This window comes from Anopheles nili, chromosome 3, assembly GCF_943737925.1.
Source record: "Anopheles nili chromosome 3, idAnoNiliSN_F5_01, whole genome shotgun sequence".
Lineage (NCBI taxonomy): Eukaryota > Metazoa > Arthropoda > Insecta > Diptera > Culicidae > Anopheles > Anopheles nili.
In genome coordinates this window covers 17194146-17221582 of record NC_071292.1, presented here as the reverse complement: position 1 = coordinate 17221582, position 27437 = coordinate 17194146, and the positions used below count along the sequence as shown (strand labels likewise).

The 27437-nt window shown below is 45.9% G+C and overlaps 4 protein-coding genes across 4 annotated transcripts; 3 read left to right on the top strand and 1 right to left on the bottom strand.

The window, feature by feature from the left end:
• The first annotated feature begins 340 nt into the window (after positions 1–340).
• LOC128726536 (guanine nucleotide exchange factor MSS4 homolog) lies at positions 341–964 on the top strand. The gene is made up of 2 exons (XM_053820350.1): positions 341–520; positions 587–964. The coding sequence occupies exons 1-2, from the start codon at positions 386–388 to the stop codon at positions 812–814; spliced, it is 363 nt and encodes a 120-aa protein (XP_053676325.1). The 5' UTR covers positions 341–385; the 3' UTR covers positions 815–964.
• Positions 965–1381: 417 nt separating this feature from the next.
• On the bottom strand, positions 1382–6380 carry LOC128723799 (zinc finger protein 845-like). Its single transcript, XM_053817564.1, has 4 exons — positions 6362–6380; positions 4287–6292; positions 3528–3615; positions 1382–3423 (listed from the first exon to the last, which is right to left on the bottom strand). The coding sequence occupies exons 1-4, from the start codon at positions 6378–6380 to the stop codon at positions 1382–1384; spliced, it is 4155 nt and encodes a 1384-aa protein (XP_053673539.1).
• Positions 6381–6585: 205 nt separating this feature from the next.
• LOC128727069 (immunoglobulin-binding protein 1) lies at positions 6586–7867 on the top strand. Its single transcript, XM_053820935.1, has 3 exons — positions 6586–6758; positions 6833–7041; positions 7102–7867. Exons 1-3 carry the CDS (start codon positions 6633–6635, stop codon positions 7865–7867), a joined length of 1101 nt encoding a protein of 366 aa, XP_053676910.1. The 5' UTR covers positions 6586–6632.
• A 5309-nt stretch (positions 7868–13176) lies between these two features.
• On the top strand, positions 13177–26886 carry LOC128723798 (uncharacterized). The gene is made up of 3 exons (XM_053817563.1): positions 13177–15657; positions 19272–22172; positions 23748–26886. The coding sequence occupies exons 1-3, from the start codon at positions 13177–13179 to the stop codon at positions 25827–25829; spliced, it is 7464 nt and encodes a 2487-aa protein (XP_053673538.1). The 3' UTR covers positions 25830–26886.
• The last annotated feature ends 551 nt before the right edge of the window (positions 26887–27437 follow it).

The following is a 27437-nucleotide window of genomic DNA, read 5'->3' as shown; positions in this document are numbered from 1 at the left end:
GCATAATTAATTTTACATATTCATTTTGCATACGCTCGGAATCATGCAAAAGCGAGTACAGTGGAAATGTTGCAAAATTAACCCAAAAACAAGCACTCTTCTTTTTTCTTTTATCCTTTTCATTTCTCTCACGTAACCCATGCAATTCAGTACCTTGTGAATATTTTCACTTATATTTTAATTGTTTCAAAATTAAAAACCGAAATTAGTATACACTTTTTTAGTTTTCAATAAGGAGTACTATCAACTGTCACATTGAATTAATAGGACTTGTTTTTGTTTTGACATTTGCTTTGATTACTTCCACACAGTTCCGTTCAGTCGAAAAAGTTGCTGTTGATAACGAAAATATTCAGTGTAGAGTACAATCCACTAAGAACCGGCAATGGCTAGCGACCTAACATCTTCAGATTATTCTGAACTGCAAGACGAACATGCCAGAAATAAAACAAACGTAAAATGCTGTCACTGTGACTCACTCATTCTAAAACCGACAAACGCCGAATTCGTGAACACTGAGGTACTGTAATGTTTTTATATTTCATGATCATTTTTAGGCTAACATACAAACATCATCACTTTTTAGTTCGAGCTACCTATGGAAGGTTGTAAAGAGAAGGACGACACAAAAGAAACATTGAGACATTTTTGGGAGGTAACGGATATATACACGTTTGAAAACATAGGCTTCACGAACACGGTGAACGATAAAAAGTATCTCATATGTGCCGATTGTCATAAGGGTCCTATTGGATATTTCGATTTGGCAACGAAGATTAGCTACGTTGCACTCAGTCGCGTTAAGAACGAATAGTTGAGTGGAGGAGGGAGAAGAAATATCTTAGCCACGGCGTTGCTGTCCGTTGGCCTTATAGCATAATTGTCCGATTGGGAAGCGCGTTCCTTAATACACATTCTGCCGGGGGGCTCTACAATAAACCAATTTACAGATTTTATTTTGCATCTTTAATACGTGTTTAATAATTTTCTTTCTTTAAAAATTCATTGAACTAATGGATGTATAATCTGTTTAGTGTTAACTAATAGGAAGAAATGATAAGTAAGGATAATGATATATTTCAATATAAATTGTGAGACACAACGAAAACTAATCTGTTACATGAGCCTAAGATTGAAACTAATTTCAATCGAGTTTCAAATTATTTTTACCGGCATATGGTTCGAACTGCTAGAATGAAATTAGATATCTCTGATTATGATCTAATAATGCTTAATCGAATACGTTTGAATCCGTGTTATTCTTATGTATGTGCTAACTAATGTTTTTTTTTTAATATCAGCCTAATAGTTACCGTAAGAATGTGAAGCCAAACAAAGAATGTATATCGTTTCCTTACTTTTGACCCCATTTTTGGTAACTCTAAACGTATTCCACCACATAAGCTACAGACACATCATCGACATCTACGGTTGTCTCCGTCATTTCCTCCGTTATCTCTAAACCGTGTTTGTTCCGGTTATGCTTCTTCAATTCTCCATTCGTTTTGTAACAGTTGTTACATATTTCGCATGAAAACTTCCGCACAGAGGTGTGCGTTAGGATATGTGCCTGCAGATATCGAGGCCGCTTGAAGCTCTTGTTGCACGTCGGACAGTTAAAGTTCGTGTCCGTGTTGTGCATTTCCATGTGCTCCCGATAACTGAATCCACGCCGGAAGCTGCGTCCACAAATTTCACAGCAAAACGGCTTCTCGCCCGTATGCAGCTTCATGTGCACGTTCAGCTGATTCAAAAAAGCGAACGATTTGTGGCACATATCGCATTGGTGTACCGGTTGATGCTTGGTGCGCTTGTGCACGTACATCGCTCCGTATGTGTTCGCCACGTAGTCGCAATCTGGGAATGGACAATGTGTGTCCTTCAGTTTGCTTACACGCCGTGCAGTTTTGGTTTGCTTTGCCAAGAACTCCTCCAGCTCTGCACCGCGTAGGTGTTCCTGCACCTTATGCTCTTCTAGCTTCTTAACGCCCGAGAAAGATTTCCCACACGTGTCGCAGGCGCACTCCAAGTCGCGGAAATGCCTTTCAGTGTGACACTGCAACTGGTGACGATCATAAAAACGCTTTACGCAGTATTTACAACCGTACGGCCGCTCACCCGTGTGCAAACGGATGTGCCGCTCTAGTCGAGGGTTGTTACCGAAGACCTTGTTGCAGTATTTGCATTTATACTCCTCCGTTCGGACCGCCGAATGGCGCTTGACGTGATTTTGCCAAGTTTTTCTGTGGGTAAACTGTCGACCGCACTCGTCGCACACGAATAGCTCGTTTTTGTGACCCTCCTCGTGGGCTTGCAAATGTACCTTGCGTAGAAAGCGTTTACCGCACTGAGCGCACCGGAACGGGAACTGATGCGAACGAAAATGGTTGTGCAGAGAATTTATTGTCTTAATCGTGCGGGGTACTGCACCCTCAAGCAAGCAAGTAGTGCAATCGAACGGCAGCATTACACTGTGCAAGTCGAGGTGCTGTTCCAGCAGGTCTTCTGTTTTCTCCACGTGGTCACATATGTAACAACGCAGATGGTCGATTGCGTTCGGACTTTCGTCCAGCTCCTCCTGATCGTGCTCGCTATTCTCATAACGTTCTTTGAAGTCCTGGCCTTGCGACAGTTCGTCCGATTCTGTGGGTGCGGTGTCCTCTGGCTCTACTTTCGATGCCTTGGCACGGGCCGCTCTCCAACGGCTGGATGTCCTGGTAGGACCCGCCCTCGTACGAACTTTTCTTCTTTCCTTTTTTTCTACTATAAATGGTGCATCTTCGTCCAGTTCTAGTGGCTCCAGAACGTCTATCTTCATAGCCAATAGATGTTCCTCTTTCATCGGTAACTCAATTGCATCGGCGCATGAAAGGTTAGCATCGCTGAAAGATGCCTCTTCATCTTCCTCAATTACGTAGTCTATCAGCAGGTCGTTCTCCTGAGCAGTTTCCGTTTTGACATGGGCCACAACTAATTCCTCCACCACCGGCAACTCGGTGCTGGTACTCGCATCAATCAACTCCGGTGCGAGGTTGGTACTCGTCGTTTTATTGCTAGTCTCCTTGCTTGTCGGTAGAAACAGGTTACGATTGCGGGCCATTAGATTTTCCATCCGGGTTTCGACAGTTTGTATTCCTTCGTCGCGATACTCCTGCAGTCGTTTCAGTACGGAGCCGCTCCAATAGAAGCTTCGCAACCGCTCATCTTGTTGGTGAAACTCGTTGAGAAATTTAAAAGCACAATCTAACAGACACAGGCAGCGCTGGCAGATGCTCTTGGGATAGCCTTCTTGGACCTCAATCTGGCGACCACAAAGTTTGTACAGCATCTCTGGTATCATCACGCCATCGATTCGTTCCATTAATGAGACTAGATTTGGGTGCTTTAGCAAGCATATTCGGCAAAAGCAATCCGATGAAGTAACTGCCAACGGAAAGAAGTTTGCCAATTCAATAGCGAATGGATAAGGTTCACAACAAGCCCTATCTGAGCTACGCCGCACTATGGAGGTTACATTTGCGACTTACCTTCGTCATCAACCGTGCCATCAGTAGTCGGCTGTTCCTTCAACGAGATGGATGTGTTGCCCTTATTTAATGAGATGTCTTCTTCCATCTTTCGTAGCAGATTAAGGCAGCCGTAAAACGAAAGATGTAATCCGTATGGAAATGTTATTTGTTAATTGATAATTGTTGTTTAAAGAAAGTGTATTATATTTCCCAAACACTGGATAGACGCATCTTTTAACAATCTTGTCGCCTAGATTTGACATTCAAGGCAGTGTTGCCAAACGACTAAAACAGGCATTCCCTAAACTGAAAATCAACAATATAATTTGAAATTACGTACAATATTCTACTTTAGTAAGTAAATAGGTTTCTGTTAACTATAGAAGATATTAGAAATCTATTGAGTGGAATTATAGGCATAGTCCATGCCATTTATCTTAACTTGTTTTTGTAATTGAATACATTTTGGCATAACTGAAATATAAACGTGTCCTTTACCATGCAACTATTGATTGCCAAAATTTACAAGATTACAGTTTTTTAAAAGGGCTATGCTAGACTCCCTCCTCTAGCTACAAACTCAATTAATAACCTGACCATATCACAGTTATGAGCAGATTAAAGCTAAATAATCGTAATTAAACAACATGTAATTGTAACAATTGTATTACGCGTATGTGTATTATTAAAATATCAACTTAGTGATGCGTGGACAATATTTCGAACTTAATTATATTTACTGTTCAAAATTTGAGTTTCAAATCATTATTCATGGTTTATGTACTCGATAATATATTCTTCTTTAGTCACTTGGTCGATTCCGATAGTGACTAATGGTTGTTCGGCAACAATCGATTCTTCGACTGTTTCAATTACTTCGCCATATGAACTATCAAGTTCAATTTCTTCCTTGGACAACAGGCTCCGTTGAACACTTTCTTCCAGAATTCCATCCATAATCGGATCCTCGGCAATGAGCACGATTTCGTTAACCGTCTCGTCTTCAGTCCCCGCCAGCGTATCGTCCAGCTCCACCTGCTCATGTTTATCTTTCCGGTGTCGATTGTAGTCGCTCTTGTACTTGAACGTGGTGTTGCAATCTCCGCATTGATATGGACGATTGTTTGTATGGGACATTCGATGGTTTACCAGATTGCGGCGTCGCACAAATTTTTTATCACAAATATCACATTCGTACCGGCGCACGTTGGCATGGGAATCCATGTGCTCCCTGTAGCTCTGCGAGCTTACAAAGGTCTTAGCACACGCCTCGCATTTGAAGGGGTGTTCCGCCGAATGGTAAATGCGACGATGTCGCCTCACCTCGCACTGTCGTGCAAAGCGTTTTCCACATTCCTCGCACCTATGCGCCATGTCGTGGCGAAGCCGATGCATGTAGTATGCCTGGTAAGTCATGGCCACGTGTGTACATCCCGGGTGAGGACAGGGACGTTGGCGTGATTTCGTGTTACTTTTTCGGGATTCAGCCGTTTCGTGCGTTTCCTGATGCTGCCGAAGCATGGCTTTGTTGAAGAACGCTTTGCCACACTGTTCGCACTGATGGCCCCGTTCGTTGTTGTGGCGCGATATGTGCGTCGTCAGCTGCCCCGAATGAGCAAACGTTTTCGTGCAAAGGTGACACGCGTACGGGCGTTCTCCGGTATGCGTCCGCTCATGGCGATCGAGGCGTGGTCGCGTGCCGAACACACGATCACAATACTGACACCGGAACGTGCCCATCCTCTCGTGGTAGTGGATTCGCATATGATACATGAACGACGGCCGGTACCGCATCGTGATCCCACAAACGTGACACGTGTAACCTTCGGGGTTGTCGAACGACTCGTGCCGATAGCGCACATGGGCGTACACGGAAGTATACAACTGGAACCGTTGCGGACAGTGCGGACACTTCAGCGGGTAAGTATGCATCCGGTAGTGCCGCTGCAACATTACCAAGGAAGTGACAGGGTTGGACTCCTTGCTCTCCGCACCCTCCGGATAGCATATTGTGCAGGTGTGTGGCAGCATATCCGAATGCACCACTAAATGATCCCTTAGCGCGTCTTCGCTTTCAGTGACCGTATCACATATGTAACATTTCAAAGGATCGATTAAAGCTTTGGTCTTGCCACTAGGATTTTCGGCCGCGATTGCCTGTCGTAGAATCTGCCGGCTTCGTAGCTTTCGCTTCGGAGAACGTATCGTTTTGCTAGTTCGTTTGCGCTTAGAACTAGCTGCCGATTTGTCGCGACAATCGCAAGCCATCACTGCCCACCCGCCAGGCGGTACCATAGATTTAAACGTTGTGGCCGCTTCCGATTCCGCTTTAGGCATATCGGGCACCTCGTGTGCCTGGTCGACCGTTATCTTCTCGGCTAGCAGTCCATCACCACATTCTGCCAGAATTTGCTCCGCATAGCTTTCCTTTACTGCGATAGCTTGCGTTTGGAACACGAACAACTTCTCCAGCAAAGCCCCGTGCTGAATGTGATGCCTCAACCGGTGCTCGTTACGAACAAACTCTTTCTGCACATTATAGGCATAGTCCAACTTGGTCACACAACTCATGCAGACTCTGTCGGGTAAGTTGGTCGATTTTTTTATCTTAAATGCACCCAATATTCGTTCCAGCATATCGGCAAGGCTAATGTCTCGCAACTTCGCGTGAAATGGCAAAAGCGACGGGCGTTCTCGCATGCACAAACGACAGAACCGCTGCAGCACAGATTTTTCCGGAGTTTTCTGATGCGACTCCATGGGACAGGAAGTAGATAGATCATCTGTTGAAAAGTGTACACAATTACCCACATATTTTACGAGCTTTTGGCTTCGGTTCTAACAAAACGTACCTTCCTCGAGCGTTTCCATTTTTGCGTACATAAATTAAACAACGTAAACACTTCTGACATGTATACACTAACAGGCTAGGTAAAATTCCCCCTGCTCTCGTCTACCAGGTAAATGGGTAAAATCAAACACTTTGAATGATGTAGCAACCTTGCATATTGTTGACAGATTAAAAGAAAAAACTCCGGCAAGTCGTCATTATAGAAACAAAATTCGCGGTAAGGTATAAAATTTAAAAGCTTCATATTTTACAAGAAATTACTGTAGTGTAAAATGTCTGAAACAACGAACGAGATACCGCTTGATCGTAAGCTATCAGAAATTTTTGATGATGCTTATACGTCGATGAACCGGTTGGACGAAAATGCAGCGATTCCTTCAAATGCCCCCGAATTTCAGGTATGTTTCGGATACTGCTTACATCAATCACAAAAAAAATCGCCTACCATGCATTTGATTTGGTATTCCCACAGGTAGCAGTAAAGAAAACTATTGGATTATTCGAGGATGCCACCCGCCTGGTTAGTCTGGTCGGGATGTTCAGCAGCAACGAAACACACGAAGAAGTACCGACCGAAAACATGCGATACTTCTTGCTACCGTTTTTTCTTGGGAATCTAACCATGCGACTATGCAATGCAAACCGTGGAGAGGTCGTTGAGGTAGCGGAAGTATACTTTAAGTAAGTTGCTATCGTTCAATTTATGCGACATGGCCTGATCCGATCGTTATACTTATCCAGAGACTTTTTAACACGCTGTGAGAGCTACCGCTTGTACGAAAAACCAGACGAAGATGATGCTTCCGGCGAGCTGGCGGTTGTGACCGGTATACAGAGCGATAAAATACGCGAGTTACAGCGCATGGGTCAGGAGAGGAACGAAAAAATTCGAAAATTTCAGGAAAAAAAAGAATTAAATGAAAAAATCAAGCGACTACGATACGTAGTGGAGCAGTCGGAAGACAAGATCGACGAGGAAACGAAGCGTGAGTTTTACCTATCGCTTCTGAAGTCCGCAATTATCGAGTCACTGGAAGAACTGGAGAGCATAGCAAAGGAAAAACAGATGTTGCAGTTCTTAGCCCATGCAAAGTTGCACCCCGATGAGAACTCCGGTGACATTGGTGGTAGCAGCGGGTTGGGCAGCTCCGTGAAAAAGCATCCTACAAAACCATTAAAACCCATCATCATTACACGAGACGCGGTTCAGAAGGCCGTCTACGGTAGGGGATATCCGAGTCTCCCCACCATGACGGTAGCCGAATTTTACGAGCAGCGAGTGGCGGAAGGTATTTTCCCCGACCCGGAAAAGATGAAGGAGGTAAACAAGAACTCCCTCATGAATAAGGTGTTCCAGGACAACGCGGCAGAGCAAGATCGTGAGGACGAGGAGAACGAAAAATTAGTCGAATGTGATGACGAGGAGTACTTGGCGCGCCAACGTGCGAAGGACGAATTCAAAGACGAACACCGTCGCGGCGAAGGGAACCGGTATAATCGTAGCTAAACATAACGTCTTTAATTTATAGAGGAGATTGAACTATTTTTTCAATGATCAACATACTGTTGCTTACAAATAGAGTTGATGGAAAGCTAAACTTAGTATTTATTATCAATTGCCATATGTATAATTATACTGAACTAACTTAAGATTCAAATGCTTTAGAGTCTTCCACGAATTCCACAACGTATTCGCGAACAACGTTTAGCTCACCAGCATTAAGATCGGTCCGAATAATATCGTCCTTCATCTTCTCCCATGAGTTATCCAACACCTGAATGCGTCTTTTTGGTTTCACCGAAACGTTCGACTCAGTGGGTTCTACTTCGGAAAGAATGTTTCCGTCGTCTTTGTCCTTTTTCGTCGAATTAGCTGATCGTTGATAGCGCTTCCTTGGTTTACCCGAGTGCATGTATTCCATGTGCTTGCGGACGAATTTGGGCGCCACAAAACGTTGTCCGCATTCCTCACATACAAACGGTTTATTGTGACGAGTCCTATGCTGGGTCATTATTGTACTCGATTTGCTTGTGAATGCACAACCCTGCACCTTGCAGCGGTACATTTTGGAACCGTCAGCTTCCAGGGTGTAAATGTTACGGTCGATTCTCGACCTCCCATCACGTTCGGTTTGTGGCATGTGGGCCATTTGCTTGTGGCGCTGTAGAGACACGTTCGTGTTGAATGCTTGATCGCATTCGTCACACTTGTGACACCGTTCGCCCGTATGCAGTCGCAAATGATCAAGCAAGTTACACCTTCTGCTGAACATTCGGGAGCAGTAGGTGCATTTATGATTTTTCTCTCCTGTATGTACCAGTATATGCCGTCGCAGCAGCGCATTGGTACCGAAGGAACGACCACAAGTAGGACACTTAAACCTTTCGGTTAGCGCGTACCGATGGCGACGAGTGTGTTCCGTAAAGGGCCGCCTGGAATAATATCGTTTTCCACACCATTCGCAAGTAAGTCCTTCCTTGGAATTGCCATGGTAGTTCCACATGTGATGATGTAGAAGAGCGGGAGTCATAAATCGCCGGTAACACTGGTCACATTTATGTGGCATTTCATGCATCATTAAGTGTGTGTTCAACTGAATTACGCTTTTCATAACTATTCGCTTCGGTTTGCCACTTTCCGGATCGGCAGATGAATCGTCTTGAGCGTTCGGATTAATGACGCACTCAGTACATTCCTGCGGTATCAAGTGAATGTGCTCGCGAAAATGATCATCTCGTTCCTCGATCGTTTCGTGTTCCCGATTGCAAATAAAGCATTTGTTAGAAGAGTATTGATTTTTGTATTCCCCTATCTCTTTTATCTTCTTCACTGTTGCAGCTTTTTTCTTGTTTGGGCCGCGTTTACCTACGGATTTGTAGCGTCTCTTTGGCATGGGAATAGATTCTAGGCTTTCGACGCTGTAATTATCGGAATCGTCGAAGTTGGTGTTGTTGTTGTTCCAAATGTTGACAGGTTCCTCCGTCACGACTTCACTTTCGTTTGTTGATTCTGCGAATGCAGATACGTTTTCTTCTTTTATTTCCACTGGTTTCACATCGATAGGATCATCTGTTTCGCCTAAACATTTCTTGTAGTAGTCCATTATTCTCTGTTCGACGGTCATTTTAAGAAGCAATTCGGTTTGGGTGATAAACTCCTGTCGAATGTTGTATGCCAACGTAAGCTTGCTAACACACTGCTCGCACATAAAACCGGGGTATGCATCGTTGTGTTCAAGCTAAAAAGAATGCGCATTGCATGATATGCAACGACGTGCGTAGGTAAATCCTTTCATACGTACCTCAAAGGTGGTTAGTTGAACAAACATCTCTAACAGCGAAATTTTCTTGATTTCAGCGTATATTGGAATCAAAGAATCTTTCGAATTCATAAGACATATGCGACAAAACTGATCCCGATACTGCACCATCTTTGGATCGATCAGATATTCGTCTGCTGCAAAAAAAAACAACCATAAACTATTGCTTATGTGAGCAAATAATCATCATTACAAGGCTTACCATCGTCTTCCGAGGGGTATTTGTTGTTCGGTTGATACATTTCCAGTTATTTTTATATAAACTAGCGTCACTGTTTTCCTTCCCCCAATAAAATTTTAATGACAATTCTGCGTCATTACGTAAATGTCAAACTTAAAGAAAAACGCGGAAAATGGTAAAGTGGCGTCCTAAGGATGACGCCTGCAGCTGATTCACACGTCCGCCATATGCTATGGACCAACACGAACATCTAATCAGACATGGCCTCGATACAACTGTGGTAATCATAGAATGGACATTATTTCTTGATAAAAAGTTATTTCTATACAGTTGGAGTTTTTGTCTAAAATAAATTATCGTAATATTATCACCATTCATTGAAATATAACATTGCAAAAACGAAGAAAAACTACAAGTTTATTTGCAATCAATTTTGCTTGAACGATACATCTATTCTATCGTATCTCCATAGTCTACAATTCTTATGATTTATTACTAACAAAATATCAGAAACAAAAATAAAACAGTTTAATTTATTATAATTCAAATCTAGTGCTAAACAAATATAAATACTTTGATTACAGCATGGAATTTCTATCGCTAACTACGATGCCATTTTCGTTCTGATTATGCTTACTTTTTGTAGTATTAGAAATGTTTCATCTATATAACTTTTGTGTAAAGTTGTTCCTTTGTATATATTGATGCTATTGCAGTAAACTTTTGTACCAATGAAAAGTTGATACATTTGAAAATTAAATAATAATTTTCAAACAGGTATAAATTAGACAGCAGTGTATTTTGAAAACCATTATTGTTGTCAAAGTTGACGTCTGAGAAATACCACAGTGTGTGTGTGCGCGCGATGGTTTTGGTCGGTATTTTTCTAAGTGACGATTTTATGCAATTTTGTAATATAAAATGGAATTTAAACCTCTTTTACTGATACATACTCCCGACAAACGAAGAAGAAGTAATCGAGGAAGAACTTGTGTTCTAAGTGCAGTGAACGCGTAGGTTTCTCAAAAGATTACGATCCATACGCTAGGTAGAAAAATAGCAATTGTTTACACATCTTTTATCAAGTTTCTAAATTTTATTACCTATAAATTACAAACATCTACTAAGCTAGTAATCTAAATTACTGTTCGCACAAAAGAATCGTTTGTTTTTACCAATATTAATCCCACATGTTACTAAATGGGGAACCGTATAGATGAGTTCTCCCATATCGTGAATTTACGCTTAGAGAGGAAGAAGAAGAAACAGTGTCGCAAAAGAAGGCTCTTCAGAAGGCATTGCTTACAACAGTAGACAAACAGCAGGACCGATCCACTCCATGACCACTAGCTGAACGAACGGTATCAGTGATGATTTTCCGCGCTCGTTTATCTAAAACTTATTTGCGGAAATGTAAATCGTCCCTGTGCGCACCTCCTGCGAATACCAATCTACATCAGCACCACTAGATTCGGTGTCGCCTCGGTCGATCTTCGTGAGAGTTGTAGTATCAATCTGTCGGCCGTGTAGAGCCGATGCTTTGGCGGAAACAGAGCCGTTGGTGTGGCTGCGGAAGCTCGTATAAACCGGACGAATTTCGCTCGGCCGTTCCTTGGCCGACTTGACGGATCGTGCAGCAAGTAGTTAGTCCCTTACGCTTGGTAGGATCGGAAGGACACGGAGTGACCGCGCGGCGTGCGCGACTCGGACACGGGTGGGTGCACGAGTGGTGCATACTTTACGTCGCGAAGGTGAGCTACAGGGCAAGGAGAACGCGTGCGAAACGAAGAAAAGTCAATCGGCAGGAAACTAGCATTCCAACGCGCGGCCAATCTAGTCGTTGGGCCGTCCCGGCAGTTCCGCCCGTTGGTGTGTACTCAGAAAATGCGTGTTTCGCTGGTGCCGTGCGTGCGCGAGTGTAGATCTGGTGGTGTGAGTCTGCGGTCGCGACTACGCTCCGTGGTGTGCACTTTTGATGGTTGTGTCGTTGATCGAAGTAACCTCGTAACGGGGCCGCGTGAAAAACCAGGTGGTTTTGCCTTTGGCCGTCCGTTCCCAAGGCGATGGTGGCTTACTATTTCCTCCTAAGGACAAAATTCACGCCTTCTGGAGATCTAGTAGTGGCGTGTGCGCTGTGCGAGAGCTCATGTGTGCGCGCGTGTGTGCGCTGTTATTTGTGTTACTTCGACCTCGTGCGATTGTTGTGCTTCGTTTTATCTCCTACCACTCTGACCATTGGTTACCCTACCTTCCACCCTCTCCATCCCTTTATTTTTCGTCCCTCCCTGCCCACCTCTGTTCCTTATCCTCTTGCTGTGTCTGTCTCTTTCTCTCTTGCAGTCGCGATACGCGTACATTTTAGCGGAGTCAAGGCTACGTGAAGAAGACTCCGCGCCATCTGGTCTCCAAAAGTGGTCCGGACCGTCGTTTGACGTTCCTGTCAGAGCGCTGTCAGGCAAACGGTAACCAAAAAGTAAAAGAACGCATCCCGTAGGATACGAATCGAGTGCCGGGGAACACGGTCGTCGCGCCCCCTTCTCCCCATCACCGGCAGTGGGCAGAAAATATGACTCTGTTGCTGTCGCTGTCCCGTGACCAATGCCGTCGCCAGCAGCCACTCTGCAATCAAACGACCAAATGCGGCGAACCTCACCGCGTATCAGCTGCACAGCCTCAACCCCAGGCACTCGGCAGCCGCGGTCTGCCAAGAGGTACGGTCTACCCACGGACGGCGAAGGGTGGTGAAAAGTGAACGACAAAAATAAATAGGAAGCACCCGAAGGAAAGGGCGCCAACCGGTGGCGGTGTTGCGAAGGAAGAGCACGCGAGTGTGTGTGTGTGTGTGTGTGTATGCGGTGAAGAAAAGTGAGTGTGTGAAGCAAACAAACCCCAAAAGGCGGGTGCATCCTTGACAAAGTAGGCCCTGTGCATGATAGCAGCAAAGCGTGTGTCGTTCGCGCTTGCATCCGAGTGGCAGCTGCTGCTCAGTTCGACACTTGTTCGTGTGTGGTGAACGCACAAAAAAAAACCGAACGACACCCAATCGTGAGTATCGTGAAAATCGTGAAAACCGTGAAAGATAGAATCCACGCGGGAGAGAGCTTGGCTGGTGGCTTAGTGTTAACGTCCGTAAGCGTTGCGTGGGGGGGTGGTGGGGGACAAATACGTGACCCCGGGAAGAGCTGTTGTGTGAGAACACAAGAAAAGGAAAAGCCTCATTGCGTATTTTGGTGTTTCGAGCATTCGGGACGGATTCCTGGCTGGTAACATCAGCACGGCAGCATTAGTGAAGCCACCCAGCAGCCACACGAAATCATGATCACAGCGAGCAGCGGCGATGGAAGTTATTTCGGCAGCAGCGGCGTTGCCAGGAGAAACAGGACCAGTGACGGGAGACCCGGTTGGACGAACGTGGTCTCCGGTGGCACGTCACAGTTGTCCCTTCAGAAGGTGCTCATGCTGGCGGTTTTACTGTGGCTAAACTTTCTGCAAATTCAGCTTGTAACGGCCGCCTTATCCAAGGATGCGTCGTCCGCTTCAGCCACATCCGCATCCGCCAGCACGTCCTCGTCCAGCACAAGGTCGGCGGCACCAGCACCAGCGTCCTCACTGATCGACGGGATCATCCTCGACGAGGATGGTGTCCTGCCAACGCTCAGCGAGGAAGCCGCTCTGCATCTGCTGTTCCAGCCCCGGCTGTTAAACTTCGCCGAACGATCGATCGGCGATCCGCACAATCAGTTAGTGGTGCTCTTTAACCGGCACAAAAACCGTAGCGTCTATCTTGGCTCGATATCTGGCAGCACGGCCGAGCTATCGAGCTCGTATTTTAAGGAGAAGGTGATACCGCCCGGTGGCAACACCAGCTTCAACGTCGTGTTCCTCCCACGCAAGCTCGGCCCGGCAGACGGTTCGCTGTTGATACACACGTCCTTCGGTATGCTTCGGTACCAGGTGCAGGGCGAGGGCATCGAGTGCCCGTACCGGTTGCGACCGCTCGTCGGTTTGCAGGCTCCGCTGAATGCAACCATCACGCCAGAGATCAGCATATACAACCCCCACGATACGCCGCTACAAATCGAGGAGGTGTACAGCAGTGACGGCAGCTTCCAGCTCGAACTGCCAGGCGGCACCCAGGAAGGACCGCTGGAACTGTGGGAAATTCCACCGCACAGTACGCGCACAGTCATACGGGTGCGTTTTCACGCCAGGACACCTGGGACCCACGGTTCGTACGTACGCATAAAGGTATCCGGCGGGACCGCGAACCCGTCGCTCGCCGACAAGATGCTAGTTGTCCCGGTTGAGGTGGAGATCACGAAGGATACGGGCCTGTACTCGCGTATATCCTTCCTGGAGCTGGGCGTTACTTCGTCGTTCTTGTTCGCACGGCGTACGTCGATCACATCCGTCCTTGCCGCGCCCGTCGTTGGCAGCGAGTCGGGGCTAAGTTTGCGGCTTGGGCCCAATGTGACCCGGCTCAGTGTGGATCTGCTAAACTCCGGCATCCAACCGGTGCGGGTTAAGAGCTGGGGTGTCCAGGCGGACGACATGGAATCGGTGCTTTGTATGCACGTGATGGTGGCGGAAGAGCGAACGCTGCACGTCGAGTTCGATTGGTCAAAGTTGACGAGCAGTCGGCGACATATAAGCGGCCGAATTCTGCTCAATCTTGAGCGGACGCTGTCGTACCCGTCATACGACGATCATCAACCGAGCGAGGAAGAAGAGGCGGAAGAAGACGGCTATCAGCAGGATGAGCAGGAACACAACCAGGATGATCCTGGCACGGTGAATCACAGCACGTCTGAGGAGGAAACCAGCCACCAACACCGTGCAGGTTATGAGGGAGATGGGGAGGTGGATGGAGATGGCGCGGAGAAGGTTGTGACCAGCATCTACTCCATACCTTTCGCTGGTGAGGTGTTAAAGGGAGGCATCCAGTACAACGAAGAAGTGTTGCGGTTTCTTCTGCCGCCTCCCGTACCAGGACCGGGCCCACAGGACACTGGGGACGAATGGGAGATCGAAGAGGGCAGTGAAGAGAGCGGTAGCAATCGAGGACGACCGCTGGTGATCCGCAACTACTTCAACGTGCCATTGTCCATCACAAATATAAGCGTACCTGAGAACTGTTCGCGTTGTTTGGCGTTCGAAGGATTCCGTCCTGTCGTGCTGCAACCGAACAACGAGCGGACACTGATGAGGATCCATCGAATGCGTGCTCTGTCGTTGAGGCATATGCAACCCATCACCATTTCCACTTCGCTACGGCTGGTGACGAACATAAGCGTCTACGAACTGCCCGTGGTTGGGTACAGTGGTCGGTTAGAGCGACTCCTTTCACCGACCGTAAGGGACGCGTCACAACTGACGCCAATGGAACTGACCGGTGTGACGGGGAACCAGCAGGAGCTCGATTTCGGAGTGTTACCGATCGCAACGATCGGTGAGGCTCTGATAGTGTTCCGTAACCCAAATCCAGTCCCGATACCGATCATCCATTGGAAGGGCGCCATCACTTCCGAGGCGGCCGTTGGAGCTCCGACCATTACGGTGATCCTGCGCGGTTGCGGACCACAGCGACTCGATGGGCTCGTCTTTTGTCACACTGTGCAACCGGGCGAGTGGGTCGTTTTTCAGATCAGCGTGCATAGTGGGACGATTGACAGCTATCAGGGACGGTTCACGGTCAAGACTGACTATGAGGAGATCGTGACACCGCTCCGGTTTACGACGGCCGTCGGGGAGCTGCACCTAATGCGCGAGCGGTTGCGCTTTACGGACTGTTTTCCGGTGAGTTTTTATCCTACCAAACAGATAAGTGATTCCTACAGCAATGTTGGCGCTAGTATCGGAAACAGTTTGCGAGGCTTTATATTCTGGGTAAAATGGGCATCCTTTGAAAATTTAAATTGTTCATCCTTAAACACGTGGCGGAGGAGCATGACTTACATTCGCAAAACATGACTTTCTTGTTCAACGCTCGCCGATCTGCCTCAACGCGCAGCTGAGCCATGGGTCATTGTGGTTGTCGTGGATTTTATTCGTTGGTTCTGTCCAGTGAAAGTTAAACATGTCATTTCCATATCCATATGGAAAGGAAGGGAAACAAATCTTCCACCGCACGATCTTTTTTGCCAAAAAATCTCCATTAATGGAACTGGATTTTGTGGATCCCCCGAAATGAGCTGTAGGTAATATTAAGAGATTTAAGAAAGGCAGCGAATGAGGAAAAGGCAAAGCATTTCAGTACCAAACCCAGGAACCAGTTGCTATCGGCTGTGGTGACAAAATTTGCAATTGGAGACAAAAAAACGAAAAATCCATCCCCCAAATAGCGTGATTTTTGGTTTTGGCGAATGTATTATCTATATCTTTGCTTTGACCTTATGTGTTTGGAAATGTTATTTCAAGGTTCAGGCATCGTTGGTTTTGAAATAAAAAAATTTGTGAAATATTTTAGTAACGTCCAAACATCCAGATTGTGTGCATCTGATAAAGTTGCTATTTGGATTTAGCAGCAACAGGCAAACTATTTAAACCAAATATGCTTGCTCTAACGAACATAATGTGCACGGTAATCGACAATATTTTGTTCGAAACTATTGATAAACATTGATAAGGTCGGCAGAAAATATACAACGTTTTCCGGAGGGAAACAAAACATATTACGCGGCAAAATACTGCGTTTTAATGCTAGCGAGGCCGAAGTTAGACGTGGTTACTTTCATGATTGTTGGTTCTTTCATTATTCCTTTCCGCTTCTTACACGATAATGTTCGTTGTTTTATTTGTTCTTCTTGGAGTTGCATGATTAATTTATTATACACAATGAGTCACGGATAACAGAATTTAGCACATTTGAAAAACTAATAGCCTTGATCAATTAAGCTGATAGATAAAAAAACGTGTTTTCTTCTGATAGATGAAAAAACGTGTTTTCTTTCATAGCCAAAAGGAATATATTCGAATACTTATCTAGAGTCTAGCATGTATGTTATATAAGTTGATACAACACATTCGTGATTGAAGTTTGGTTTCACTTATCACCATTGAAAGATAGGCTGAACGATGGTAGATTGATCAATATGGGAAGGAACTAGTTGGATGAATATCGTTAGGGGACGATTTTGCAGCATGAAAACAGGTTTCTGAAATCTTCTAGTACCGCTAGCTGATAAAATGTGTCATCTATAAACATAAAATTAAACATTTGGAACATTTTACCCGGCATATCATCAAACTTCTATTTAGAATTAAGCGACAGTCTGCTGTATATGAAAGAGCGAAAGATATGAGAAGAAATACTTCTATTTATTCAACTGCTAAGTCATCAGAATATATAAATTTTCGATCGATAACTTGTTTCAAAGGCGCAGTTTCACGAATTTCGAACATCATGTCATGTTGAACTGTATCACTTGTAATAAGTTTTTCATTAGCTGTCAAAGCTAATTTTAAATATTTTTAAAAGTATGATCATATCAGTATAGAATCAATTAAATAGAAATGACCTATAACCGATGTTCGTGTCTCTTGTTACGAGGAAACACGCTAGTTGAGACCTTTGACCGAATGTTTTGACCTAATGTACGTTTGAAGGCTACCGATCGTCAATTGTGGGTTCGAACAGACGAGCGGGTGGCAAATTTTATGGCAGGAATTTTCCTTTACACGATAAGAAGTCCTCGGTCATGGTTGCAGAACCAACGAACCGACGGTTGAACGTATTTAATTAAGCTGTGCTTTCTACTCGTCTTGCCGTAGCCGTCCTGGGTTCAGGGATTCGTTGTTTCGCAGCGCATCTATGTGAAGGCCATCTTATCGTGCGGTGGCCCAAAAAAAGGAGAGTGTACGTTATCAGTTGGCACACTATCGGTGCGCTGATGATCCTGCGCACGGTCGATAGCTCACGTCTTCCGCAAAAATTACTCCCCGTCGCGGTTTTGAGGCCTCGCGATCTTAACACATCCGCGGATGGTAGCAAAAGGCACATCCCGATTTTGCATCACAATTGAACACCACAAGCTCGTCTCTTCCGTAGTAGAAAGCGATCGGTTTCTCGCTCGCTAACGTGAAGAAGGGGGCACGTTTTGTTTGTGATATAGATTATCAGTTTGGATCAAACCACACATCACAACCGCGAGTAGAAAAGAAGAAGGCGTCTCCAAAGGCGCCCGATTGTGGTGTCGGGTGTAAGCGAAGCGAAGCGAAGGACTGATAACATTTTTTGCTGTTGCTTTGTGGCCTTGTTGTGGCCGTGTTAGTCCGCAAAACCAGCACCACTGGCTTGTCGGAAGCCGTTTTGTAACTCCTGCCAAAGCAAGGCGCACGCATCCGGAGCAAAATCAGCTGATAATGAAGGCGCACGATCGTTCACGGGATGTACAGAGATTGTTCGATTACAAAGCAGGTCGAAGGGGATAAGGATCAGCAGCATACGATCGGCCCTTCCAGATGCAGTGAAACTGGGCCGGTAAATTTAGCTGATAATTGGCTAAGGCCAGGATGACAGCACCGGAAAGGGTGCAAATTATAACATCGCCGGGGGTAATAGGAATCATAGCAACACGCCAGCTGTTTGCCAAAGGGCGCATATATAAAAAAAGTAAACTAACGTCAACAATCGATAACATCAACACTACCGTCATTATCAACGAGTAAAAAAGGAAGGCGCCACATTGTCCCTTCCCAGCTTGTTTTTACCTGCGGTAACGAGCTGTCAGTGAAAAAGGATTATGTTAAAGTCTTTGGCTTTACGATTAGCTTAGCAAAATACTTTTCAGCTAAGTTATCGAAAGGTATTCTTGAGGGAGAGTCATTTTTTCAGAAAATATTTTTAGTGAAAAACTGTATAGTTAAATCCTCTTTCATTCACTAATAGATAGAAAAAGTTATTTTTTCATTTAAAGTTATTTTTATATCTTGATATAAAGTTATTTTTTCTCTAATGTACGATAATATAAATGTGCTATTGGTAGTGTTATAAGCAAAGGATTTAGTATATGATTGTTTCATGCATTCATCCGATGATGACGGTGGAATAATGATGCATTTGTAGGTCTATCGATTTGATTAATTGTGCAAACAAAACGAGGACTTGTTCAAACTGCGCTGGGCTGAGACTGCGTGTCAAGCAGCTTTGCGTGTTTCAGTTCCATAAAAAGCTCGCTATTGTTGGTCAACCGCGTACTAGAGGTTGATTTCAGTTGTATCGATACCGAACTGGATAAATACAAACGCGTAGGAAGTAAGGCAAAAATTAGCAATATGTAAATGTTCACCTCCGCTCACATTTCACCGCGTGTCGTGCTTTCACTTTTCTCAAACTGGTTTCTATGTGTGTGTGTTGAATTTGCATTTAATAGTTCTTTATCTTCTTCTTGTTCCCTGTGGCATATTTCCAGGGGAAGCTGTGCACGTTGTCGCTGCTTGCTGCCTCCAGCTTCCCGACCAAAATCCAGATCGAAAGCATCCGTACCGACGTGCCCGGGTTGGGCTACGAGTTCCTTACACCGGACAAGCAGCGGCCAATAGCGCCCAACCAACCGGTCACCTTGCATCCTGACACCGTTACCAGCATCGGTCGGTTGACCTTCGACCCGAAAGCCCATTGCGGCCCATCCGACTGCTACAGCAGCTTCGATCTGCTTTCGAAACCATTCGGCGTAAAATGGATGGCAACACTGGACTGCTATGAGCAGTATCGACGGCTGGACAGCGATAAACTGCTGCAGCAGCTGCAACGGTACGCTGAGATGCGCCAGCGGCTCACCAGCGTGCAATTTCAGGTGTTAGCCGAATCGAGCCGTCGGTTTGACTTCAACGCAAGTGTCGATCTGGTGTGGCCGAAATTGTTGGATGAAAACGTCTTCTTTCCGACGCTACAGGTTGAGCAGGAGGCTGTGCGATTGATCACAATCAACAACCCATCGGATCAGATCCTCTTCGTACACCTCGTGTTGCACGATGTGGCGGTCCATGGGCGGCTTCCGGTGGTGGACGGCGGGGGTGGCAATGGTGGCATTGCGTTACCACCCGAAGTTTTGACCGCTTGCGATAACTGCAGCCTGAGCGAGGAGAGCGTATTTTCCTTCTTTCTCTTCGACAGCGATGACATATACGTGAACTACGTCAAGCCACTGTCTTTCCTGAGGATAGCTGTCAAGTTTAGCGCCCGGCAGCCTGGCACCTATTCGACCGTGCTGTACATGCGGAATAATCTAACATTAATCGACGCCGCCTGGATACAAGCCCGGGCCGTTGTGCCACAGTTCAAGTTCGGCAACCGGCGACCCGGTTCGCCGACGGCTCTACAATTTGAGATCACGGAAAAGCATCTGCAACCGTGCCTTGAGCGGTACTACCGGAAGCTGCGTGAGCAAGGACGACTCGGCAGTAAGGAAGGCCAGGAACCGACCGAGCGGGTCCAGCAGGATGGCCCTGCGGTGCAGCAGGATGGCGAGAAGGAGGAGTTCGAAGTAGAAACTAAGCGAACCTTTACGGCGCGAAACTACGGCGAGGTACCGATCGTGATATCCGGCATCCGGATCGAGGAGGCACCCTGCGAGGGTTACGGCTTCAAGGTGCTGGATTGCGTGCCGTTTGAGCTGGCACCAAATGCAAGCCGGAAGATTGAGATCGTGTTTGCGCCCGATTTCACACTCTCGCGCGTCGTGCGCATGCTGCATTTTGATACGAATATCAACAATTTCCCGGTCAACTTCACGTTGCTGGGTACGGTCCCGATGCAACGGTTGGATATCTGTAACCAAAGCCTACCTCGGCCGTGGTTCGAGTACTGGTTCCGGGCGTTTCTGTTCGTGGTGCTGCCGACGGCACTGTTCGGCACACTGGCTGCCGCCGTCCTTGACTCGAACCGCGTGCTAAGGATACATTTTTTGAGCCTCGTGCGCGAGAAGGGTCCGCTGCAGCCGCCGCTTGACTTAAGGCAAATCGCGCTGCAGCATACCAGCGCAGTTTCCGACGCCAGCACCAGCAGCAAGGACGCTCGAACAGTTGCATCGACAAGTCCTAACGGTGCGGTGAATACAGCGTCCTCGGTGGTGTCCCGCAACCACCGGAAACCGGATCGCAAAAATGGGTCGCACACGAAGGGAGCCAACGTGGCGGGGGGACTGCAAAATGGTAGTTCCTTCGGAGGGTTGGCCATGTTAGATAGTACGCCAAGTCGATATAATCGTAGTTGGAATGATTTTACGACCAAACTGGGAGCAAGTCCCAAACTGGGAGCAAGCGTCGCTGTTGCAGCATTGCCTTTGCCAACTACTGCGCCGGTTCCCACTTCGTCGGTAACGGAATCGTCCTCGTCGTCACAGATATCGCTGGTCAAGACCCGTCGGTCGGTTACTCCTCCGAAGGAACAGCAGTCTCCAGTTGCGGAACCAGCGCATCAGTCGCCCATCAGCAACGGTAACCTTGGAGCTACCAAAGATAGAACTAAACCTTCGTTGCCGCCAGCAGAAGCAGACACGAAATCAGCGCGGAGTGGATCCTGCGGTACAAAACCAGCACCGGTTGCATCCCTTACCAGTGACTTAACGTTTGAATCAAATTCAACCGCCAACAAGCAACATCACCATACATCGTCATCCTCGTCGTCGTCAGTAGCTGGAACTGAGGAACCGGCTGGGGAGGAAAGAAATATTTCATCGGCCAGTTCGTCCTTGTCCTCATCATCGTCATCGTCTGCGGTTTCCTCTACGTCTTCGTCGCCATCACCAACGACGAAGCAGCAACATCATCAGCAGCAACAACAACAACAATCGAAGCAGCAGTCAGCAAACTCCGCTGGCAAAGCAAATGTGAAGAAAACGAAAAGCCTTCCGGTTAGTTACGAATCGGTGGTAGTCTCTCTGGCTTCGGTGTTTGCCGTCAATTCGTTATCAGCGGCCACAACATCAACAGCATCGTATCCGAGTCAAAAACCCACATCGGAAATGGTTGCATCGTCGGCTGCAATTTTATCCACCTCGATAGTGACTTCCGCTTCAAAGGAATCATCATCCACTGTGCAGATAGCTTCAAAGGATGCTCCAAATAAGATGCGATCCCCAGCGAACAACTCTAACGGCAGCTGCGGGAAGCAACTCGCGGCAACGAATGGTGCAGGCAAGATGAGTATGGCCACGCAGTCTAACCGACATCAGGAGCCGATTGTAACGAAAAGCAACGGTGATAAAGTGAACTTTTTGGTCGCTGGTGCTTCATTAGAGACGCTTGGAAAGGAGAATACCTCCAGCGGGAACATCATCGTTCTGGAAAAGCCCACCGGGGGAAACACACAGGTAAGGATATTCGTTTGGCAAAAAAAGGTTGATTAAGGGGTGATATTTCTGCGGTGTCACCCTGGTGGAGGAAGGAAGAAGGTGTAACATGTCTGTGTTTTATGCAACCATCAGCAATTTGGTGTGCAGTAGTAAAAACATGCAAATTCAACAAAAACGTAAAATCAGTTGAGTTAGCTGTTGAGCACATTTATCAGAACGATCGTCGAAACCAAAGGAGACAGTGTACAAGAGCATAAAAGAGAGAGAGAGAGCGAGAGAAAGAGAGAGAGAGAGAGGGGGGGGAGGGGGAGAAGGGTTTTGGCTGATTAACGACACCGACAAGACGATTAATGATCGCTATCACAGAACCGAACTTTGCTTGAGTGCTATGGGAATGTTGGCTCGTGCCATGGATGCACATTATTTGTTGTTTTTACGTGAGATTTTCTGTTTTTATCCAACTTTGTATTGTAGCAGCTCAACTTCGATGTGTAGGTTCTCGGACATTTTTCCCGCCGTACGCATGCGCAAGCGCAAAAACTGTCGTGCGTATGAACGGCGTTGCACGTGAGCATGCTTCTTCTTTGCGTCTCGGTTGTCCACTCGTGGGTCGTGTATCAGCAGTTGATGATGGGAGCGAAATGGTGCACGTGGTGGTTCGTCTGTGTGCGCACCCTCTGGAATGTGAATCGCTTGGCGGTCGCATTTGTGTACGCAAGACAACAAACACGGCGTGTGCGTTGTACGTGAGCGCAGTCTTAGCGGAGCATGGTGGAGCTTGTCGCTCTTCAAACTAGTAGGGCTACTAACTTATCCATCCCCAGCGCTTTGTTTTAGCGAGGGCAAATGCAAAAGCAAGAAAAAAGGAGGAAAAAACAACCTCCATCACACACCTCATGCCGGGTATGCTCATACGTCGTGAACGCAGGATGGTTGTCGCTTTGTGCGCACCAAGAATGTTTGTATTTATTTTAGAACCTAAAACAAATATAATGACAGGGACGGACGTTGCGCCGGCGAGAAATTGGAATCGATCTAATAGAGATCTGCCTTCTTTGCTTACTCTCGCATCTCTAGTGTTGGGATTGGGGAAGAAATCTCAACCGAAAGACGAATGCTGATGAACAATCGGTAGGATTGTTTTCCTTCTACAGTATCAGTAATCGTAGCAACGTACTTCGATGTGCCTTTTGTTGTTGCTGCTTGGATGAACGCATTTACGCATTGAGATGGATCGAGTTCGAACAGCTTCGTAGTATCCTTACAAAGTTGCGTTTTCAGTTGCAATGAGCGTACTACGTTGCAGAACCAGGAAGCAAATATTGCGTAGAAAAAGCACGTGGCACCCTTGGGGGCTGTGGCTTAAATTAATTTTGGTTTTGTTTAATTTTGATGGCGTTGAAGGGCTTTGAACTTTGATAACACGATTGTGATGTGATTGCGTCACTGTTTGTTGGTTTCATATGAGGCAGGGGGTAGTCGATGATGTAATGTAAGCGTTTCAACGTCATTGAACTGTTTTGCGTGTAATGTTGAATTAGTACTCTGATAGTAAATAATGCTTTTAATATTATTTTGTTCAAATCATTTTAGAGTGAGCCGGCACAGCATCAGCCCCAGCAGTCACAATCGTCGAAAAAATTTAGCAAAACTCCGGGCCGCGAACGGAAACCAAACCAAGGCAAGAAAGGAGCGAATGGCAAGGGATCGACATCAGGCGGCCAGGTGTACAAAGGAACCGCGCTGCAGTTCAATTCGTCCTCGCAGCAACAGCACAAATCGACCACTCTCGGTACAATCCTGCAAAACGCTGCTGTGCCCGTCCCAACATCGGTTTGGGGAGAAAATTGCGCCCGGTTCAGCGATGTCGTAGCACAGACACCCGTCTCCTGCGCGAAGGCCGGTGGATCCTCTACGGCGGTCACCTCCACGCTGTTGGGAATGGATCTGCTCGTTAGCCTTTCGGCGCTCGCAAGTGGAGGCAATAACACTGATCAGTCTGTACAAAATTCGCGTACCCTCGGGAATGCATTTGGGACCGGTATGTCCGGCTCACATGGAAATGCGCACCACCGAAAGCCTTTACATGTGGTACAAGAGATCACAAATGGTTCTTTAGGATCCTCTACGGATGGTGGCACTGCATCTGTTTCCAATCGTAACGATCACAAATCGAAAGACGATAGTTATCTTGGAGGAACGACTGTTCGTGAAACTGCAGCACCATATGTCGCAACTAGCGTGTCCCCAGACCTTGGTCCGATTGGAACATCTAAAAAATCACCTTCAGGAGGAAGTAACGATGATGGTGATGGAAACGATTGTAACGGGACAGGAAGAATGGCTTGCAGCAGGGCAGGTGTCAACGTGACAAAATGTTGGGAACCGTTTGGTGGACATATTCTTCACAATCCGACTCAGCTCACTGGTGGATCTGGCGAAGCGATTATTGGCACTTCGGGCAACGGCGTCCAACAGTCAGATAGCTTATTTTCGCAATCATTTGCCGACTTTCATCACCACCAAAATGAGCAGTATCAGGGTATCGCTTCAATGGCGGGAGTATCTAGCAACTCAGTAAGTGGAATCACTACAGCGTCACTGCTTTCTCACCCGATACACACTTATTCCGATCTCGCTGGAGCTCTGCCGAACGGTAGTCATCACCAGGTCGGAGCATCTGGAAGCGTGGGTAATGAATTTATATTTGAGCATTCTCCGAGTAATGCAATGAGCCATCAACAACATCATCATCAGCGCGATTGGAATAACTCCATGGAACCTGCTTTACACTGGTCGCTGTCCTCCCATAAACCGATGTTACAGCAGCAATCGAGTGCAATTGGTCAAAATTGGAATACTTCGGATCTGTGGAACAGTCTTGAATCTCAAAATCAGTACCCATATCATCAGCACCACCCCCAGCATCAGAGCCATCATCAGCAGCAACAACAACAGCATCAGCAACAAGAGCAACAGCAGCAGCACCGACAACAGCAGCCACAGCATCACCATCATCTCCAGCAGCAACAGCAAATGAGTTTTTCAACATCGATGCACTTCAACTCGCAGATGGCTGCAGCAGCTGCAACGGCCAGTCAGATTGCAGGCAATCGTCCGCTTCAACATCAACAGCAAAACGTGCCTGATGTTGGGCTACTACATTCTTCCTTGAGTGTAAACGATAGTTGGTTCAATACATCCATATCGTCGGGCCAGACTACTGTCGCACCACCGCCTGGCTTCTCGAATCATCCGCCATCCTTGGGATCCCACGCAATTATGAATGATTTTGCATCGCAAACCAACGGACTAGAGCATTATCGGTTATTACTTCAACTACAACAACAACGTCAGCCTCAGCATCAGGAACAGCTTCCTCTACACCACCAACGCCAGCAGCAGCATATTCGGCAACTTCCATCCGAAGATTCGGTCACCGGAACTGGTGATGTTGCTACCACAGGACCTTCGTCTCCAGGTGTTCCCTCGTCTACTACGTCCGCACTGGCGGCAGCATCGTCCTCTGAATCTTCAACCGGTTTCTCGGCTTCTCCGCTATCATCTTCTTCGCCGACTAACGTGTCAGGGTACGATCCCTTTCGGGTCGATATGATCTGGGCTCCTGGCAGCAACAGCGATCCCTGGGCAGCATCGGCAGAGAAGAAAAAGTAAAGCATCTCCTGTGAACAGAAATGTGAAACAATAGTTGAATTCTCACATGTTGCTTCTTGCCTACAGGTAAAGATAGCGCATATTGGAAACATCCATTTTAAATTTAATTTTGCTTGGAATTTCAACTCACTATGTTGCTTTTTTTCATTTTAAAGTTCATAGAAATGATGTGACGTGAAGCTTAGCACATTTCTATTGTTTAGATTTTTTAGATACTCAAACTGTCTTGAAATGTCTGATTCACATTTTATTCATTAGTTTTTCTTCTGAGTCAATATGTTGTTGACGATTAGATAGCGTGGGTTTATCATAGTTTGTCTGCTTGCTTTACACAATCAAGTTTTCCTTTCCCTTTTTAGTTTTTTAATGATCAAATTCATCCATATATTGTTTTTTTCATTCAGCATCTACACTTTTCTTTTTTAATTATTACTCTATTCGATATTATGTTTTAAATGCGTTGCGTTAGTGATATGAATTACATTTGAAATGAAAACACCTGAATATGTTTCGTATTTTGGTAAAGCTACTGATCCGCTCAGTCAGTCAATCAAAATGCCGTGCAAGGAAACTAAAAGCCAGCGAAATTTAAAGAAACAATGTTGAAAATTGTGTTCATAGATGCTCTTTGGCTCATTCTTCAAACTATGTTTAACTGGTACATTTAATTTACAGGACAACCGAGCTAGTTTCTTTTCTCGTACATTTTGGATAAATCGCAGCTGCCGTTGGAATTTGAGAACAGAATCAGTTAGGGATCCTAACACTAATACCCTAGTCTCAATTTTGCACTGGTAGTAAAATGGTTGAAAAATTTTAAGGTTTGAAGTGATTTCGCGCCATCTTGAACCCAGAATTAAAAAAAAATCATCTTATAGAATCATTGAATAGGCTTTACTAAACGAGAAGGAATAGTATCTCCCTGAATCAAAATATGGCTGATAATACTGAATTGAGGCAAACGATGAGATGAGGTTGAAAAAAATTGGAATACAATGATACATTATTACAAAAAAAAAAACAATATATTTGCTGCTAGAGAGGCATGATTCGTAACTATTCATAATGAGGCTGCGGATGTCGCCGCATCTTAAGTGTGTGGCTAATAACTGATGATAATTATTATGAAATGATGAATTGAACGAACAAACAGGCTAATATGCTACTGACGATGAAAACGATGTTGAACTGATGAATCATGAACCCTTGCCTAGGATGGTTCGAAAATGATTTGCATGAAATAAAAGAAATCACATACACACAGAGTGAAAACAGTAATAATCTGAAAATTAAAGCTATGACGCAAATGTTTTATTTCTTGATGATGGAAGGAAAACAAATTGCTGAGAGTAAAAGATCTGTTTCAAGTGTTTCAACACACGTGATTTATAAGACTTTGAATCAGTAAGATCGGCTTTTGGAGGCGTTACTTCATATAACCAGTCGTTTGACAGTAAGACGTTACTAACTTCCAGCTTTGTTTACACTCGCCAATCTGCGTACCTGTCATCAGTAGATCAGTTTGTTTACAATTTGCAGCTGAAAACAACATTCTCTACGTTGCTAGTGTTTTTCCGTGTCGTTTTATGTGCTTCCGGTGAGTGTGAA

Excerpts from the sequence above, each read along its gene's own strand:
- LOC128723798 (XM_053817563.1), top strand. The coding sequence starts at position 13,177 with ATGATCACAGCGAGCAGCGGCGATGGAAGTTATTTCGGCAGCAGCGGC. Across the intron at positions 15,658-19,271 it reads GCTTTACGGACTGTTTTCCG|GGGAAGCTGTGCACGTTGTC; the intron begins GTGAGTTTTTAT and ends GCATATTTCCAG. Across the intron at positions 22,173-23,747 it reads CCACCGGGGGAAACACACAG|AGTGAGCCGGCACAGCATCA; the intron begins GTAAGGATATTC and ends AAATCATTTTAG.
- LOC128726536 (XM_053820350.1), top strand. The coding sequence starts at position 386 with ATGGCTAGCGACCTAACATCTTCAGATTATTCTGAACTGCAAGACGAA. Across the intron at positions 521-586 it reads CCGAATTCGTGAACACTGAG|TTCGAGCTACCTATGGAAGG; the intron begins GTACTGTAATGT and ends ATCACTTTTTAG.
- LOC128723799 (XM_053817564.1), bottom strand. Across the intron at positions 3,616-4,286 it reads AATATATTATCGAGTACATA|ATGGAAGAAGACATCTCATT; the intron begins AACCATGAATAA and ends CTGCTACGAAAG. Across the intron at positions 3,424-3,527 it reads TGGCACGGTTGATGACGAAG|TTACTTCATCGGATTGCTTT; the intron begins GTAAGTCGCAAA and ends TTCCGTTGGCAG.
- LOC128727069 (XM_053820935.1), top strand. The coding sequence starts at position 6,633 with ATGTCTGAAACAACGAACGAGATACCGCTTGATCGTAAGCTATCAGAA. Across the intron at positions 6,759-6,832 it reads CAAATGCCCCCGAATTTCAG|GTAGCAGTAAAGAAAACTAT; the intron begins GTATGTTTCGGA and ends GTATTCCCACAG. Across the intron at positions 7,042-7,101 it reads GTAGCGGAAGTATACTTTAA|AGACTTTTTAACACGCTGTG; the intron begins GTAAGTTGCTAT and ends ATACTTATCCAG.